The sequence below is a fragment of the Arvicanthis niloticus genome, chromosome 11 (assembly GCF_011762505.2).
Source record: "Arvicanthis niloticus isolate mArvNil1 chromosome 11, mArvNil1.pat.X, whole genome shotgun sequence".
Classification (NCBI taxonomy): domain Eukaryota; kingdom Metazoa; phylum Chordata; class Mammalia; order Rodentia; family Muridae; genus Arvicanthis; species Arvicanthis niloticus.
Genome location: NC_047668.1, coordinates 66,092,663 through 66,111,416, shown reverse-complemented (window position 1 = coordinate 66,111,416; position 18,754 = coordinate 66,092,663). Strand labels below are relative to the sequence as shown.

Here is an 18,754-nt window from a genome sequence, read left to right as displayed (position 1 = left end):
ACCCATTTTATTCATAGGGCACACTGGTAAACTGTCAATCTTAAGTGGTTTCTGATTTCTTTGGGGCATTACTTTCTTCAGCCTTACTTTAGAACATGGTACCTTGCTATCAACTTAGCTGACCTTCCCACCCTGCTAGCTCATGAGGTGGTACACAGCCTAGCCAATGCTTAGGTCTACCTAACCCAACCACCCACCTCTGCTAGTCTGCTTACTGGTGCATAGCAGGCCAGGGACTCCTTAGCCCGGCCTTGGGAACAAAAGGTCTCATGGGGCTTGGGCATGGCCATAATGACCAGGGGCCATATTTTCCTGACCTCTGATCTAGTTGGTTTTATTTCATTCAATCATACATTCTTTCGCCCATGGATCAGTTAGAGTTTATCAAATTCAGAGACTCCCTATCCCATCTCTGTCTCAGCAGAGACAATGAACACTACACTTCTGGTGTGCTTTAAGAGGAAAAAGTAATAGGTGATTGAATAAAGGAATAAACAAAGGAAAAGAGGTATAAATCTGCAACTGTCCCTTCTGTCATTGCATGATCACATCATCTTAGGCTGTAAGACGTACTATATGAGCAACAGAGATCAATTTTATAGACTCTGGAAATTTTGTCCTGGAATCTTCATTTGAGGCTAACATCTACATTTGTTTGTTGGTTAAGAGTGCTGTCAAGCTGGGTGGTGGTGGCACATGTCTTTAATCTCAACACTTGGTAGGCAGAGGCAGGCAGATCTCTGAGTTCAAGGACAAGCTGGTCTACAGAGTGAGTTCCAGCACAGCCAAAGCTACACAGAGAAACCCTGTCTCAGAACAACCAAGAGTGCTATCAAAGTGATGTGTTTGGGATGGATTGGCATTTTCTGTGCTAAATCTGGGTGGATAAGCTATAGAACAAGGAGTTTTTTAACTAAAGGGAGGTTTCATTTGAATATGTCTAATGGCAGCTTTATATTCTGTAAATGGTGTGTCTTAAGTAGTGAACCTAGGGTCGGATTACAGCAATGAAATGAATCATTTACTCAGGAATTAATTGCTTTTAAGAAAATAGATGTTGCATTTGTGTAGCTTTTCAGTGTCTTAGTACATAAGATACTATCACAAAACATTTTAATCATGAAGACATAATGCATGACTTGTCTTTTCACAGGCGAGATAAACTTTGGATTTGCATGGAATTTTGTGGAGGTGGCTCTTTACAGGACATATATCATGGTGAGACCAGAGTTGCTTTATATACATGGATTATAGAGAAACATATACTCAAACCATAGCAGCTGCACACACAGGAAATGACTGTGTAGTTCTGTACATCCAGAGACTGATCTATGACAGCCATACTTTGGTTTTAGTGCATGAAATCGTTAAGTATATAGCAAGCAAAAGCAAAAGAACAGGTAGCAAGTAGCAGACAAATAGAAGCTTCAAGTAGACCTCGCAATATCAAACAGCAGCCAACAGGAATGCCTTGGGTAGATGACAGAGCAAAGACAGCACCATCAAACTGGACTTAACCAACACCAAGCAGAAATTGACTAGGGAAACTGCAGTCAGCTGGAATTCCCACTTGAACTTTATCTGATGGAGGGTTTGCAGCTTTCCTCCCATGGGCATTTTGTATGTGGGGGATAAACAGCAACACCTTCTAGCTCTTCTCAAGGGTGCAGTGTGTTTAACACCTGTTGCTTTTGCTGGGTTTCTTTCTCCCCATTACAGAGTTGGGGACAGCCCAAGCCAGGACAGGAACTTCTGGAGGAAACAAGGGAGGGCCTCATCTTCTTTCCACAATCTTAAAACAGCACATGGTCATCTATCAGTGCAATTTGCATTACAACTATGATAAAAAAAAAATTAAGGCTATATTTGCTATAGGAAAATGTCTATGATCGTGAAGAGTCAGGTTTCAGAATCATGTGTTTGCTGAGTTAGTTTTTGCTCATTTGTATGTATAGTGCATGTAAACCCACAATGGTTCAACTTAAAGGCTTTTGACTTAGCAAAGGAGTGGAAGGCTTATACATTCAGTACATACCATATGCCAAATTTTGAATTTGAACTTTTACCAGACTACTGGTTTATATCCTTGTATAGTGAGAGTGTACATAATCTTGCTTATATTATTAGACAGTAGTAGCATGCTGCAGATCCCACTGGGCAACGAGACTCTGAGAGAAGCAACTGATACTTCAGGTATCCAGGGCTGCTTAGCTGTGATGTCATATGTTAACATATGAAATTCATTTTGACCTAAAATATTGTCAACATAAAATTTATCCAGAACATGAGCCATTGTAAGTTGAAGATCGTGCATTATATAAAGTACCTGTATAAAATCAACTTGCAGATTAGAGGCCAAACTAAACCAAATCTATGAATATCAGTTCAGCAAGATATAAAATAGAAATATAATCATTTTATTCTTATATGTTCATTTGTTTATAAACATGACAGGCACTGTTCTGAACACTGGAGGTAATACAGTGAGCGTGTCACATTTGAAAAGAATCATAATAAAATCTGCCTTTGTAGCGTTGAGTTCAGTTGAATTGGTTAGGTATGTTGAGTCTGGTTTTGATGGGATTTATAAACTTGCTCACTTACTGGAAAACATGTTGCTTAATCCTACTGACAGTAATTGTCTTCTCTTATAGTAACTGGACCTCTTTCAGAACTGCAGATTGCATATGTTAGCAGAGAAACACTACAGGCAAGTCAAATTACTTTAAACTACTATTTTTTACTAAATGTTTGCTTACTATACATTACTGTTAAGGAACTAGACAAGCTTAATACAGTTTTATTATTTTACTTAGGTAGATTTTGTTTTTGTGGTGCTAGGGTTGAACCCATTGCCTCACACATGGTGAACAAGTGCTCAGTAACAACCTATATCTGGTCCTTAATGCATTTAAAAATTGTTACATATACAAGCTGTATTTACAATTAAATACTATAAAGTGTAAAGATTACAGTATAACCTAGAATTCAAGCACTGTGGATCTGTATATTCCTCTTAATGACAAAGAAGGGTTGATAGTTCAGTAGGATCAGAAGAATTGAAATTCATTCTTTTGTTTTGTTTGGGGTTCATTTTTTTGTTTGTTTGTTTTCCGAGACAGGGTTTCTCTGTGTAGCCCTGGCTGTCCTGGAACTCACTCTGTAGACCAGGCTGGCCTCGAACTTGGAAATCCACCTGCCTCTGCCTCCCAAGTGCTGGGATTAAAGGCGTGTGCCACCACTGCCCAGCTGACATTCATTCTGATTTTAGTGAGATATATACTTTTAAAATTCAAACTATTTGAAGAGTTTACTGAATGTTATTGTCAGTGGTTCTACCTGAGTTTTTTCATCTTTCTCTTGACTCTATTGTCTTCTACAATACTTTGTTATAATGAGTTGATATTTACTGCTTGGCTTTCTGTAAAATAAAATAGTGACTATTATTCAGTGTGCTATGTGATAAATCTTGCTTATTTTTCTATTTTTTTTTTCTGAAACTCTAGGGATTGTATTACCTTCACAGTAAAGGAAAAATGCACAGAGATATAAAGGTATACATTATATTTTTGGCCTGTTTTTCTCTTTTAATAACCTGTTTATCACTTTTAAATTCTCTAGATTAATCACTGAGCAGACTTCTTTTGATTATTCTACTTGATGAATTTGTTACCTGAAATATATTACAATAATAAACATGAGTGATCTATGATAAGTCTCACCGTTTTTAGAGTCGCATTGGTGAGGCATGATCACACACAGTAAAGCCTACCTTTCTAAAGTATGGGGTTTCCGTGGGTAAGTTTGGAGTTGCTGGTTTGGTTTGGTTTGGTTTGGTTTGGTTTGGTTTGGTTTGGTTTGGTTTGGTTTGGTTTGGTTTGGTTTGGTTTGGTTTGGAGGTGTTCTGAGACGTGGTGTCATATAGGTCAGGCTGTCCTCAGAGTCACTATGTAGCTGGGAATATACTTGAAGTCCTGCTCCCTTTGTCTCTGTCTCCTGAGAGCTGGAGTTGTAATTCACAAGCACTACCACACCTGGCTGCATTAGGGCTTTAATAAGTTTTTTTAGAGCTCATTTGTAACTAACCATTCATCAGATCACATTAGCTACATAGCATCCATAAAATCACAGCACATTGTGTGCCTACTGCATCATCTACTAAGTTTGTCACTCCTAAGGGAACGTATCTTACATGGTGATGTCAGATAGCGTTAGTAACGTACCTAGGAGGCTGTGTGAAAGAAACCCTGACACATTCTGTGCTCTCTTCTTTGGCTCTTGGAAGAGAGCAGTATGCTCTGGACAGGCTGGGATTAGCTTAGTCAAGACTCCTGGTGGTGTTTCTAACAACACTTCGCTCTTCAGTCAAAATGGTTCTTTCTTTCATTTATTTTTTTCTCCCTTTGTTTACTTCCTTGTACAATTCTCTCCCTCTTTTATTTTCTCAAGGTTTCGTAGCATAAAACTTGTTAACCTTGTATGGAGGAGGTGATTCATGTTGCTTTCCTAGTCCCTGATGCAAGCCCTGCCCTCTGTCCTCAGAGAACACCCGTATACCCACACACTCTACTATTCCCTGGGATGTAAGTGGACATACAGAACCCCTGCCTTAGGCATTTTCTGTAAGCCACTTCAAAGGCAAAGCAAAGGGTTTATGCTTCAAAGGTAAATGAGCGTCTGTGGAGGTCAGGCAGCCATGTGACTGGGAAGGACAGGTAGGTTTTGTCAGAAGTAAAATTGGCATGTTCTCCAAACTTAAAGAACAGTATGAACAGAAATCCAAAGTGAAGGATGAGGCCATTTTGAAGAATATAATACTTATTATATTATTGAGGAAGGTTTCATAGGTGATAAGCTTGTCTGGGTAGTTTTGTGCTCCGCTGTGCCAAGGACTCATTTCAGCCTTTAGTTTGACTAAATTCTGACCGTCTGCATAGCCCTTGGCTCGTACTCTGTCTCACCTGCGTTTTTCCAGTCGCCTTCTTCCTGGTCTAATTGCTTCTATTCTTGAGTGCTTCTGTAGTTACTGTTGAATTGGACAAACAGGGTGGCCTTTCAAAGTCAGACCATGTTGCTCCCTGCTTATCAGCTCCATTGATTTCCCGTAGTAGTAGCTGAGAAATGCAGGTGCTTGGACCATGACCAGCAGGGTTCCGCCCTCACTACCCAGGCCCTGCACGCATTCTCTGAGCTTGCTTCCCATTCCTCTCTGCTTTACCCATTATGTCTCAGCCACACTGAATTTTCTGGTTTTTGTTTTTGCTGTTCCTTCTTTCTAGAATGTCCTTGTCCTGGATTTCAGGGTGCCTGTCCATCCTGACCTCATTAAGACCTCTGCTTAAATATCCTCAGCTTTCAGAGGACTTCTTTCCATGCTTTGTCTTCAAGGTCCGCCTGACTTTGAATCTTTCGTTGGGCTAGGGATACACCTTTTTCTCTTCTTTCTCACCTACATACACAAACAACCGGCTCGTCACTGTGCACCAGAACTTAAGTGGCTGGCGGCAGTCAGTTGCCTCTTACAGAGGGGAAGAACTGCTAGATCAGAAGCTGTGGTGTGTATGCACATTGACAGAAGTTGTAACTTAGGAGAACCAGCCTGGTGGTGGGGAGAAAACATCAGCAGAAGAGATGCTGGCTAGGGAGAGGGGTACAGTAAAAGCCCTGATGTGGCCCCTTAGCATTTCTTTCTTTCCCATGATCCCATGGGTCAGTGGTATTATGTGTGGGTGAAGCTCATTTCATGGGTGGCATTCTCAGTGTTTAGAATTCTCCTTTGTTCCCCTTCTGCTCTTCTGCTGTTCTTTCTCTTGTTGGTTAGAGGTAGGGGATCCTAAGAATATTTCCCCAAGCTGTAACCATACCAGCACCTTGAATTAAAGCACTGCCTACTCTGGCTTACTCATGTAAAAATTGCATGGGGGCGGTTATGGACCCACAGCTAGTGGTGATTTGTGTGATAGCTGACTTAAATTCTTGACAAAGAAAGCCTCGCCTACCAAGAAGCAGGGCAGTCACATGCCAGCACTGGTGAGTTCCAGAAGGAGAGCTTTTAAGGATGGGGAATATAGTAATCAAGTTTAAAGTATAATCAGAGCCATTGAAGTGCTAGTTTAAAATAACATTCTAATGTAGCAATGGTGTGTCATCAGTCAGGAAATCGAATTTAGGAAATGTGTTAGCATTCATACTGTGTTAGCAAGGAGCCCCTTTCAAAGGAGCACATCAGTGAAATTACCTGAACGTGGACAACGATGTTTCCTATAATTATGTAGCATTTTAATTGAACACATTTTTAAATTTAAGTATTTCTAAGTCTAAGGCTGTGGTCATTTAATATGTATAGTTAACCTATTATGTGTTTCACCTAATAAAATGTCTGCTTCCCACTCAACTAAAATGTTCTCACTTTGAAGGGTGCTAACATTCTACTAACGGATAACGGTCATGTGAAATTAGGTAAGTAAACCAGAATTTTATCTCACGCACAGGTCTTTTCTAAAATGTAGATGGCTTTGGTTTGGGTTTTTGTTTGTCTTCCAGGACTACAAGTCCCAGGTCTTAGATTGTCCCTAGGGATAGCATATTTGTTCTGTCAATGGAGATTTCCTTGCTAAGCCAGTGTCTCTCTGTCGGGTTTTTTCCCCCAAGGAAGCATAAACTTACTTCATAAGAAACAGATTTTTACAAAGATACCATGAAATAATTTGCATTGGTAACTCTTTCACCGCTAAACCCAGAGACTGTGCTTCTAGTAGAAACTCTGTATAAAATTGAAATGAGGACAAAAAAATTAAAAATCCAGAAACTCCAAAAATTCTACATCATGTATTCAACTTTAAAAAGCAAACATACTATTATTGATATACGAGTCTATTTTAGATGCTGTTACTTTACCTCAAACAGTAACTTAGAAGGTATGATTAAAACAAAGCGCAAAATCAGTACTGACTTAGTATGAGTTTAAAACAGAACAAGTGTTCAATAAAGTGACTTTATTAACTGCTGGCAGGAATGTAATGACATATGGAACAATTATTTTGGACTATTTAGGATGAACCAAATTTCAAAATACTCATTTGTTTTATAAAAATGGTAACAGTGCTCTGGTTATTAGCTCAGTGGAAGCCCTTGCCCAGAATGTACAAGCTCTGGGTCTGTCCTCAGCTGCACAGCATAAACAGACAGACAAATAAAACTACTGTGAACTACATCCTACTGTAGGACTAAACAGATTGAAAATATTTATCTAGTAATTAACATACAAGACAGTTTTCCTGCGCACCATCAGTGAGAAAAGCAGAAAGGGTTTCCAGCCCTGTGCCCCCGGTGCCCTGATTACTGAGTAGCTCCTATGAGCACCTGCGTCTGCTGCAGTGTTCCATGCCTTCCTTTCTCTTAGGACAGATTTAGAACTGTTAAACACACCAGAAAGAATTGGATCTGAGCAGACTTAAGGAAGAGTGACAAAGGATCCCACTAGTGGTCACCATTGGCTTCCGCTTCAGAGGGAAGGATCTGCGGATGTTATGTTTTGTGTCTTTTCAAGGTAGATAGGTTTACCAGTGTCCATTTAAGTCTCAGGTATGAGTCTGCCTGGCAGAGAGTATATAGACTATACGGCTACTTAAAGCTCCCTTCTAGTAAGATTCTTTGAAATAGAGGGCCTACAGAATAGAAATTACAATATCAGTGTCAGTTTCAACTTTCCTGTGGCCATTGTTTCTTATCACAACGATTTCATTTTAACCTTTATTGTTGTTCGAATCGTATGAGTTACATGGGAACCCATTTGGCTATGCTACCCACTACTTTGTAATATTTTAATAGTTCATCAAAGTTAAAAACTGTAACATGTTTGAGATTGTTCCATATTTGTGAAAGTGATGAAAATAAGTATTGGAAGTTATTTTTGTATTGTCTTAATGATTTTTTTCTCTCATTTTTTAAATAGCTGATTTTGGAGTTTCTGCACAGATAACAGCTACAATTGCCAAGCGGAAGTCCTTCATTGGTACCCCATATTGGTAATTTCATTTTAACTCAAAATTTTATCTTAAATTTTTTTATTATCCTGTCACTATTGTATACAATGTCTCTTTTAAAAAATAAGTCAGAATCTTACACTTAATACAGAAGGTAATCAGCAAATTTAGTAATGTAAGCATGTATTCTTATGGATTACTTGGTCAAAAAATACCCTACATACTGGTATTTATAAAACAGAAAAGTCTATAAAGTTTGATACAGCTGTTAGCTTCCTGATGCTTAACATATATTTCAATAGATGTTTTCATATCTATCTTTTTCTACATCCATATTCTAATTATTATATTACTCACAGTTTTCAAAAACTTTGTAGGTTTTGGTGTTATCAGGAATTAAACATAGGGCCTCGATCACACTAAGTAAACAGTCTCCTCCAATGTTTTTGCAGTCCTGATTGACGGATGAAAAGCGGGTCTCTGGGCACCTGGAGTTTTCTTGCCAGGCCTCAGTTCAGTTCTTTACCCTCTTTCTGGTAGTCTGATCCACAGCTCTTCCTTTGTGGCCATACTTGTCTTCCAGGTGGTCTTTCCCATCACAGGCAAACCATCCTAGCATTCATTGTTTATGCCTTCATTTTGGCCACTGTGTGCTGGGCGGTCACTGGCTGCATGGTAGGCAGGACCAGTGCTGCTCTGGGTTTAACGGTGTGTAGTCTTGGCCATGCCCTCAGCGCAGTGCTACCCTTCCCCCTTCCAATCTGACCCCTCAGTACACAACTGTGCTACTGGTGTTTTGTTTTGTTCTAAGCTGGGAACATTATAAATATTATTTCTTATATTGATTTGTCTCTATCAAATATAATGTTTTAAAGTCAACTAGAGCTAAAATAGCTTTTATTTAAAAAAAAAAAAAAAAAAAAAAAAGCTTTCAGCTCTGTCTTTCGCTGTGTCCAGCACTAGCCATTATTTGTAGACTTTGTTGTAAAAGCTAAAGATTCCAGCTCGTTCATCTGTCTTCCAGCTGTCTAGTCCTTCCCCTGTTCTTGCTGAATCAGTTCATAGTCTGCCATCACTCTTCACTGTTTTCCTTAGTCTTTTTGTTTTTAATTTGCTTAAATCTTCTCTTAGTCTCCTGTAAGGCATCCCACTCCTCCTCACATTGCCCCGTCCTATAAGATGTGTCTGTATGCCTGTAAAGCCTGCTAAGCTATTAGTCTGTTACGTGTGTGCACACAGGGACTTAACTGCATGCCAGGCCAGCACTCTACTGAGCTGCATCCCGTGCCATGCCTCCTGGGGCGGTCCTTTCTGCAGTCTTCTGTCCTCTTCCGTCTGCAGAGCTCTGTAACAGAGCTCCGCCTTGGGAGCACCTTTCTTGTATTCTGGGTCTTCCTCTTTTACCTTTTTTGAAATATGTTTTAGTTAGGTAAAAGGTGTGTGAGTATAAGAGCTTTAGGACTTTGTATTTCTAGCTTCACATTTGATTGGGTTTAAAGCACTAGGTTAGCATATTTGAGGCATCATCCATGTGGCTTCTGTGATGCCATGTGAAGCCATCATGATGTATGCTTCTTGTAAGGTAGTGCACACCTCCCCCATAGTGATGCCTCATAATTTCATATCCCACGATGCTTCCTGCTATTTCCATATCCCAGATATTTTGCTTGGCTTTGACCTTCATTCGTTCATGCTTGTCCTTTGGTCTTCATTTCAGAGATGACCGTCTTTCCCATTCTAGATGGTCATCCTGGGAGGTACTTCTCTAGTGTTGACCTGGTCATTTCTCTACTGAATGTCTTCCTGCTCTTTCTGGGATGTCTTAACTTCATCTCGGGCCCCTTGAATCAACCCACTAGTGTTCTCTCTTTCTGCCACTTCATTTATTTTGAAGTTTATTTTTGTTTTGCTGTTTGTTTGTTTGTTTGTTTTCCTTCTAGGTAGGATTTCATTATGTAGCTCTAATTGTCCTGAAACTGACTATGTACACCAGACTGGCCTCAAACTCACAGAGATCTGCCTGCCTTGGCTTCCCAAGTGCTGGGATAAAAGGTGTGACCCACTCCAAACTACTACTCCCACTTAAAAAAAAAAAAAAATGTTATGTTCAAGATTGAGGTGAATCTCTGAGTCCAAAGCCAGCCTGGTGGTCTGTGAGTCCAAGGCTAGCCTGATGTGAGTCTGTGAGTCCAAGGCTAGCCGGATGATCTGTCTACATAGCAAGTTGAAGGCCTGCCAGTGTTTCAGAGTTGAAGAAGTCAAAAAAAAACCTTCAGGTTTCTGCAAGAATTTCTCAGCATTTTAAGTTCATTCTTTCATGATGGAGGCTTCCCTCAAAAGTTTAAAAATCATTGTATGTTAGTTCATACCAAAGAAAAAGATGCTACAAGCTGGCTCTAGAACTGGATATGGTATATATCCCTATAGTCCCAGTTTGGAGGGTTCCCAGTTGAGACTGAGACAGGAGACTCACTGGAGCCCAAGAGGTTGAGGACAGCCTGGAGCAAATTGAGCCTGTCTCAGAATACGAAAACAAACTTCACTACTCACATGACAGTGTGCAGTGAAGACAAGGTATGAGCCTGGTGGTTAATGTTCCCAAAGTGGGCAAGCAATGTCTGTTCACAGACTTACACAGTTCCTGAGTGATATTATCATGTTCCTTCTTGTCCTTATGTTGTGCAAACAAGGAAGGACTGATTTCTGGGGCTCAGAGGGTGAGAGCAGGAATCTGGGGTTAACTGTTGACACTTCAGTTCTATTCCTATCCTCAGCCAGCTTCAACCTGAGTTTTGTTAGCTTGTAGCTCTACACCATGTGCAGTCTCTAAGGCTGATTAGCTGTGAGTTCTCATCTGCCTCCTTGGGTTCCCTCATCTTGCTGTGCGATTTCATACTCCCTTTTAGTCTCTCTGTGTCTCTAGGTAAGGTATATCTCATAGGACCTCAAAGGGTATGTGTTTATGTTTCTCCTTATTCTGCTTTTCACTCTGGTTTGCTCTCAGAGAAGAGCAAGGATTTGAAGAGAATCCATTACTCTTTTCAAGTACGCTCTGCCCAGTTTGTCTTTAAGCATCAAGCATACACACACATCTCAGGAATCTTACCTGATTCTGTACACGTGCTCAGTTACTGTTTGCTGATGAGGACGGATCTTTTCCCTCAACCTGTAAAGTGGGAAATAGCTCGGAGCTTGTGGAGTTGTGATTAGCTGAGGTTGGGCAACACTCCTGCTCTCTGTCTCTGTCTAGCACTGTGCCTTTCCTACCTTCATCTTAGAACATAGAGTCTCTCTTGCAGAGTGATCAGGATTAGTCAGGAAAGTCTGCTGAAGTGGGGAAACCAAGATCTGGTAGTAAATGCCCCCTAGGCGTCTCATGTGTGGTGGTGGAGCTGGCCTTACTCAGCAGCCTTTGGTGGAGGGCTAAGGCCTTCCCTTCCTTTGAGTTGCTCTTATTCAGTGTACAGTTCTGTGATGGATGAACGTCAAGATAAAACAGACCTCCACCGTCAAGGAAGGGCGGGTGCTCTCTGAGCTCCCAGGCTGAGCTCCCTGCAGGGCTTCCCTGTAGTGCTGCCACATTCTAGCCCTCAGTGGTCAGTGGTTAAGGCCCAGCACTCTACATTTACTGTTCTTACCTTGATTTGAATTTCCAGGAGGGAGGTTTTGAGATCTAATTGCTTTTAAGACCAAGTGTTTTGAAAGTTGCCTGGTTTTTATTTTTATTGTAACTGACCTGACTCTCTTGCAGTTGTGCTGGAAACAAATGTGCGTGTGTAAGGCACCCACTCATTGCTCTTTTGAACTGGAAGAGTTTCATGTTTTTCTCAGTTGTTTCCAAAATTGGTTTGGGATTTCAAAGTTTGTGTATCTGAAAATTAATCATTAAAACAAGTCAAGGTATAATTAGACTAAAACAGTAGCGAAGTTAAAAGGAATTAAAAAGTTACCAAATTTGTAATTTCTCTCTGAACAAAACATTTTGAAAAAGAGGCATGCATTTTGATAACTTTTCCATTATTGTAATGTAAACTTTGTAAAAGCATTCAAAAGTTGAGAGTAAATATAAACTAACCAGTGAGCTGAGAACAGTGGCTGCGCTGCAGGGTAGTACTGCAGGCCTTGTGTGAGACTGTGACGACCGTTGCTTACAAATGTTATTTCTTTATGGAATTTGGGGGGAAAGCATTCCAGATGAGAACAAATCTGGGCCAGATTACTGTCATACTGGCAAATTTTCATAAACTTTATAGTGTAGCTGACAATGAAGCAGTCACTGGAGAGGCTGAGATGTCTTCCAGGTGATATCAAGAATTTGGGGAAAGTGGGTCTTTTAAATATGGTGTATCTGTTTTCAGATATCAAAGAACTAAACAATTTAATTTAGCCGTTAGTTAGTCTGTGCGCCTCTGGTAAAGAGGGTACAGGAAAGCCCACTAAACACAAGGTTTGTGTATCTTGGCTTATTTCCTGCAGGATGGCCCCAGAAGTTGCCGCTGTTGAGAGGAAAGGAGGGTACAATCAGCTGTGTGACCTCTGGGCGGTGGGCATCACTGCCATCGAACTGGCTGAGCTCCAGCCACCCATGTTTGACCTTCACCCAATGAGGTCAGTGTGCCTCCGCTAAGCCCAGTGCTAAGGATGCTTCTTTCCTGTGTCATGGATCAACTTTAGCCTTGTTGGGAGTAGATAGGAATGTATTCCTGTCCTGCGAATGTGAGTGTTACAGTGTGCAAAATGTTTTATGTGTTTTTCAGGGCATTGTTTCTTATGACAAAAAGCAATTTCCAGCCTCCTAAACTAAAAGATAAGTTGAAGTGGTAAGTATCTTTGTTTATTGACTTTCATAGCAATATGAGCAAAAAAGGAATTAAAATACAGAACCTTAATTTTCATCCTTTCTTAGGTCAAATAGTTTCCATCACTTTGTGAAGATGGCTCTTACCAAAAATCCAAAAAAAAGACCCACTGCGGAAAAGCTGCTACAGGTATTGTTTTACCATGAAACATTCATTTTCTTTCACAAAATAAGCTGTTTCACAAATGTCTAAACTGTTTTGTGTGTTTTATAGCATCCCTTTGTCACACAGCCTCTGACAAGGTCCTTGGCAATAGAGTTGCTGGACAAAGTGAATAATCCAGATCATTCCACATACCACGACTTTGATGATGACGACCCAGAGGTAGGGATTGTTTTCACTAACTAGTGAACATAATTGTGTACATGCATGAATGAATGAATGAATGAATGAATCATTTTTCCCCAAAACACTTTATCAGTATTTGTATATACATACATACTTATACCTGTATACATATATACATACATATATGAACAATAATTAAATAAGATATATTTGAAAAGTATTGGGGGTTGGGAAGAGTGGGAGGAAGGAGAGAAAGAAAAAAATTATGTAAATACAGTGCTCATATATGAAATTCTCAAAAAGGAATCCATTTTTTAAAAAATGTTCAACAGATTAACTTGCATTTTACAATATGAAAATAAATATGACCTATAATTATGTTGAAGGACATTTTAACTCACTACAAACTTTGAAATTTAAAATGAAATCAATAAAAATTATTTTACCCAGCATACTAACAAAAACCACAATAACATTTTATAATTCAAAGTATTTCTGAGAACAAGAAAATGGATTGTCAGAAGCTAAGTCAGCAGAGCCAGGGGGACACTGTGTGTTATTTCTTTTCTTTTCATTTCTTTTTTTTTTTTTTTTCTTTTTTTTTTTCTTTTGTTTGTTATCAAATCATAATTTTTACTTTTTAACATGGGGGTTATAAACACAAAAATGCAGGATGTGGGGAAGGGAATGACACAGGAGCATAGGTGTTCAGGGGGAGTACAGATATCTTTCAGAACAGGGTATCAGCTAGGTGAAGGTTCGGGGGTCAGGTCACTATGACTCTGCCTATGCTTCACTTGTCCTTATCTAAGTTGGTACTATCCGCCAAGGCTGCCTATTTACAAGGTCTATAACTACTCAAGCTGGTAGATTTCCACAAAAGCTGTCTGTTTACAATAGTTTATAGACATCTGTTTCAGTGTTTTTCCATAGAGACCCAAGACTTTGTGTTAGCAGGCATGTAAGTCAGGCCTATTGCTGATTTTAGGCTTATGGCTGATTTTAGGCCTTCAGTGTATAAGCAGGGCTGCCCCTGACATCTCCTCCCTTCTCCAAGTATAGAAGGGCTGTGGCGATTCTAATCTTGCCAAGGCAGGGATAGAGGCCTGACCTCCAGTAATTAAAGGGGACCTTGTAATGGCTCCAGTCCTCCTGTCGTTGTCCAGTGAGGCATGAGGGCCATACCCATCCCGATGTCTTTTTCCTGGAGAAGGGATACTTTTGACATCAACCCCTATACAGTCAGGCTTGTCCCTCAGGGAACCCAGAAACATATTTTTAACTTTTATTTATATTCCCTTGCAGTGCCTAGCCTCGCAGCCTAAGCAAGAATTCAGATCGCCAGACAGAGGGGGTTCTGGGTGGCCCCCTTCTGCTTGGTCTAGGGGCAGAAGTCCCCTCTTTTAGGTTGGGTGGAGATGGGACTTGGAAGCACCCTGGATAGAGTAACATCCTCATCTAGAGTCTTGTGGTCCTCCATAGCTAACTTATGATAATGTATCTGAATAGATTTTGCTATCAGATTATCTATCTGTTGTTTTACAAAGTTAGTCAGCCTATTTAAGGCCCAGGGACCAAAAGAAATAAGCAAAAATAACCCAATTAATGGTCCCAAGATGGAAGGAAGTAGGGTCAACAATCATGGAGAGGTTGAAGACCAATTCTTATACAAGCTCTCCTTTTTCTCTTTCTCTGTCTTTTCTCAAGACCTTCTCTGGCCTTTTTCATGCTCTCTTTAACCATCCCTGTTTTGTCTATGTAAAAGCAGCATTCTTCTTTAAGGGCTGTACACAGTCTAGAGCTGTACACAGTCTTTTCTATTGTAAAAGAGAAAATCAAGTCCAATAAAGTCCTTTGCAATTTGGGGGGATCGCATCAGACAGCAAAACGAGGGATTTCTTCAGATTAGTGATGTCAATCTATAGCTGTTTGACATCCTTGTCAAAGGCCCATTGGAGGTCTGAGTAGTATAAGTCCAGAAGCCAGCATCAGGATTAGAACTCCTAACAGCAGACATCACCAGTGATTAATTTTTTACCTGGAAAGGAAAAAAGAAGGGAATTCTCAGGGAAATTTGTCTTCCCTGGATGTCAATTGTTACTCATCTTATGGGGCCTCGTTTTATGGGGGTATCTATTTAGTTCATTAATCTTTTTGGTGGCCATTTAGCTGTGCCTTCTGTGCTATCAAACATGCATATCAATCCTCGGCCCCATGTAGGAACTGGGTCCTGGCCATTCCATTTAAGAGTAAAAGGGTCCTTCCACATAGTTGTGGCTTAGTTTTTATTGGTCTCAGTGATGCCAGAGGCAATCAGCGGCAGATTTGCCATGAGCTTTCAGTTTTAGAAAGTTAAGAGTAAACAAAGCATGCCCCTTCCACCCTCAGAGAGTCATGAAGACACTATTTAAAGAAATATAATTCTTTATTAATAATTTCTTTTATCAAAGGACTATTATAAAACAGCCAACAATTAATCAATCTATATCAATCTATATAATATATAAATTAATGAGAGCTTCTTCTACTTTTTGTAAAATTACTCCTCTTTTGTCAATTAATTGTTGAGAGAAATTAGGATTTGCATCTCTCTTGAGAATATTAAACAGAGACATAAATTCTTTTGTGAAGAGCTTAAAATAAGATCTTAGCCAATAAGCATCTCCTGGAAACCTTTGAAAATCGTTTGAAATAAGTAAACTGTCTTTTTTTTTTTTTTTTTTCCAGACCCATTATCTGGGTTTTTTTTTTCCTTTGGATATTTTACATATTTACCTTTCACTGTTATCTCCACTTCTTTTCTCCCCCCAAGCCCCTTATCCCATACCCCCTCTTCCAATTTTTATGAGGGTGTGCTCCCACAATTCTCCCAATCCCACCTCCCTGCTCTCGAATTCCCCAACACTATGGATCCAATCTTTCAGGGAACATGGCCCTCCATTTCCACTGTTGCCTAACGAGGCCACCCTCAGTTACATATACAAGTGGAGCCATGAGTCCCTCCCTTTCTGTTCTCAGGCTGGAGGTTTAGACCCTGGGAGCGCTGGTTGAGTATTTTGCTACTCCAAAAAAAAAAAAAAAAAAGCACCCACACTTTGATCTTCCTTTCTCCTCTTGAGTTTCATGTGGTCTATGCATTGTGTCTTAGGTATTGTGAGCTTTTGGGCTAATATCCACTTATCAGTGATTGTATGCCATGTATGTTCTTTTATGATTGGGTTACCTCACTCGGGATGATATTCTCAAGCTCCATCCATTTGCCTAAGAATTTCATGAACTCATTGTTTTTAATAGCTGAGTAGTACTCCATTGTGTAAATATACCATATTTTCTGTATCCATTCCTCTGTTGAAGGACATCAGAGTTCTTTCCAGCTTCTGGCTATTATAAATAAGGCTGCTATGAACATAGTGGAGCATATGTCCCTGTTATATTTTGAAACATCTTTTGGGTATATGCCAAGGAGTGGTATAGCTGGGTCCTCAGATAATACTATGTTCAATTTTCTAAGGTACCAGCAGACTGATTTCCATAGTGGTTGTACCAGCTAACAATCCTACCAACAATGGAGGAGTGTTCCTCTTTGTCCACATCCTCGCCAGCATCTGCTGTCACCTGTGTTTTCGATCTTAGCCATTCTGACTGGTGTGAGGTGGAATCTCAATGTTGTTTTCATTTGCATTTCTCTGATGACTAGGAATGTTGAACACTTCTTTTGGTGCTTCTCAACCATTCGAGATTCCTTAACTGAGAATTTGTTTATATAGTGAATTACATTGATGGACTTCAGTATATTGAACCAACCCTGCATTCCTGGGATAAAGCCTACTTGATCATGATGGATGATTGTTTTGATGTGTTTTTAGATTCGGTTTTTGAGAATTTTATTGAGTATTTTTGCATCGATATTCATTAGGGAAATTGGTCTGACATTCTCTTTCTTTGTTGGGTCTTTGTGTGGTTTAGGTCTGAGCATGATTGTGGCTTCATAGAATGAATTGGGTAGTGTTCCTTCTATTTCTACTTTGTGGAATAGTTTGAAAAGAATTGGTATTAGGTCTTCCTTGAAGGTCTGATAGAATTCTGCACTGAAACCATGTGGTCCCAGACTTTTTTTTGGTGACTAGATTTTTAATGACTGCTTCTATTTTTTCTTTCAGGATTATGGGACTGTTTAGATGGTTTATCTGCTCCTGATTTAACATTGGTAACTGGTATTTGTCTAGAAAATTGTCCATTTCATCCAGATTTTCCAATTTTGTTGAGTATAGGCTTTTGTAGTAGGATCTGATGATTTTTTTTGGATTTCCTCAGTTTCTGTTAGTATGTCCCCAGTTTCAGTTCTGATTTTATTAATTTGAATACTGTCTCTCTGCCCTCTGATTAGTCTGGCTAAAGGTTTATCTATCTTGTTGATTTTCTCAAAGAACCAACTCCTAATTTTATTGATTCTTTGTATATTTTTTTTTGTTACTATTTAGTTTATTTCAGTCCTGAGTTTAATTATTTCCTCCTGTCTACTCCTCTTGGGTGTATTTGCTTCATTTTGTTCTAGAGCTTTCAGGTGTGTTGTCAAACTGCTAGTGTATACCCTCCCCAGTTTCTTTTTGTAAGCACTTAGAGCTATGAGTTTTCCTCTTAGCACCGCTTTCATTGTGTCCCATAGGTCTTGGTATGATGTGTCTTCATTTTCATTAAATTCTAAAAAGTTTTTAATTTCTTTCCTTATTTCTTCCCTGACCACATTATCATTGAGTAGAGTATTGTTCAATTTCCATGTGAGTGTGGGCTTTCCCTTGTCTTCCTGTTTGTGTAGCCAGCCCGTTAGCCTATGTCTTTTTATTGGGAAATTGAGTCCATTAATGTTAAGAGATATTAAGGAGAGGAGATTATTGCTTCCTGTTATGGAAGCAATAATGGAGCAATGAAGCAATGTGGCGGCACATTGTTTGTGTGTTTATCTTCTTTTGAGTTTGTTGGAAGAAGCTTACTTTCGTGTTCTTTCTGGGGTATAATTGCCCTCCTTATATTGGAGCTTTCCTGCTATTATTCTTTGTAGTGCTGGGTTTGTGGAAAGATATTGTGTAAATTTGGTTTTGTCATGGAATATCTTGGTTTCTCCATCTATGGTAATTGAGAGTTTTGCTGTGTATAATATCCTGGGCTGGCATTTATGTTCTCTTAGGATCTGTATGACATCCGTCCAGGATCTTCTAGCTTTTATAGTCTCTGGTGAGAAGTCTGGTGTAATTCTGATAGGTCTGCCTTTATATGTTACTTGGCCTTTTTCCCTTACTGCTTTTAAAAGTCTTTCTTTGTTTTGTGCATTTTGTGTTTTGATTATTATGTGACAGGAGGTATTTCTTTTCTGGTCTAGTCTATTTGGCGTTCTGTAGGCTTCTTGGATGATTATGGGCATCTCATTCTTTAGGTTAGGGAAGTTTTCCTCTATAATTTTGTTGAAGATATTTATTGGCCCTTTAAGATGGGAATCCTCACTTTCTTCTATACCTATTATCCTTAAGTTCTGTCTTCTCATTGTGTCCTGAATTTCCTGGAAGAACTTTTTGCATTTTGTGTTTTCTTTGACAGTTGTGTTAATATTTTCTATGGTATCTTCTG

General features: G+C 39.5%; 1 protein-coding gene across 4 annotated transcripts in view; it reads left to right on the top strand.

Moving 5' to 3' along the window:
* Window positions 1-18,754, top strand: part of Map4k3 (mitogen-activated protein kinase kinase kinase kinase 3) — a 138,357-nt gene that overhangs the window by 66,066 nt on the left and 53,537 nt on the right. For all 4 annotated transcript variants that reach the window (XM_034513846.2, XM_034513848.2, XM_076942346.1 and 1 more), the window contains exons 4-12: window positions 1,154-1,218; window positions 2,655-2,710; window positions 3,507-3,554; window positions 6,417-6,459; window positions 7,955-8,027; window positions 12,462-12,593; window positions 12,743-12,805; window positions 12,892-12,973; window positions 13,058-13,168. In XM_034513846.2, the coding sequence (XP_034369737.1) occupies window positions 1,154-1,218; window positions 2,655-2,710; window positions 3,507-3,554; window positions 6,417-6,459; window positions 7,955-8,027; window positions 12,462-12,593; window positions 12,743-12,805; window positions 12,892-12,973; window positions 13,058-13,168 (673 nt within the window). The remainder of the gene's footprint in view (window positions 1-1,153; window positions 1,219-2,654; window positions 2,711-3,506; window positions 3,555-6,416; window positions 6,460-7,954; window positions 8,028-12,461; window positions 12,594-12,742; window positions 12,806-12,891; window positions 12,974-13,057; window positions 13,169-18,754) is intronic.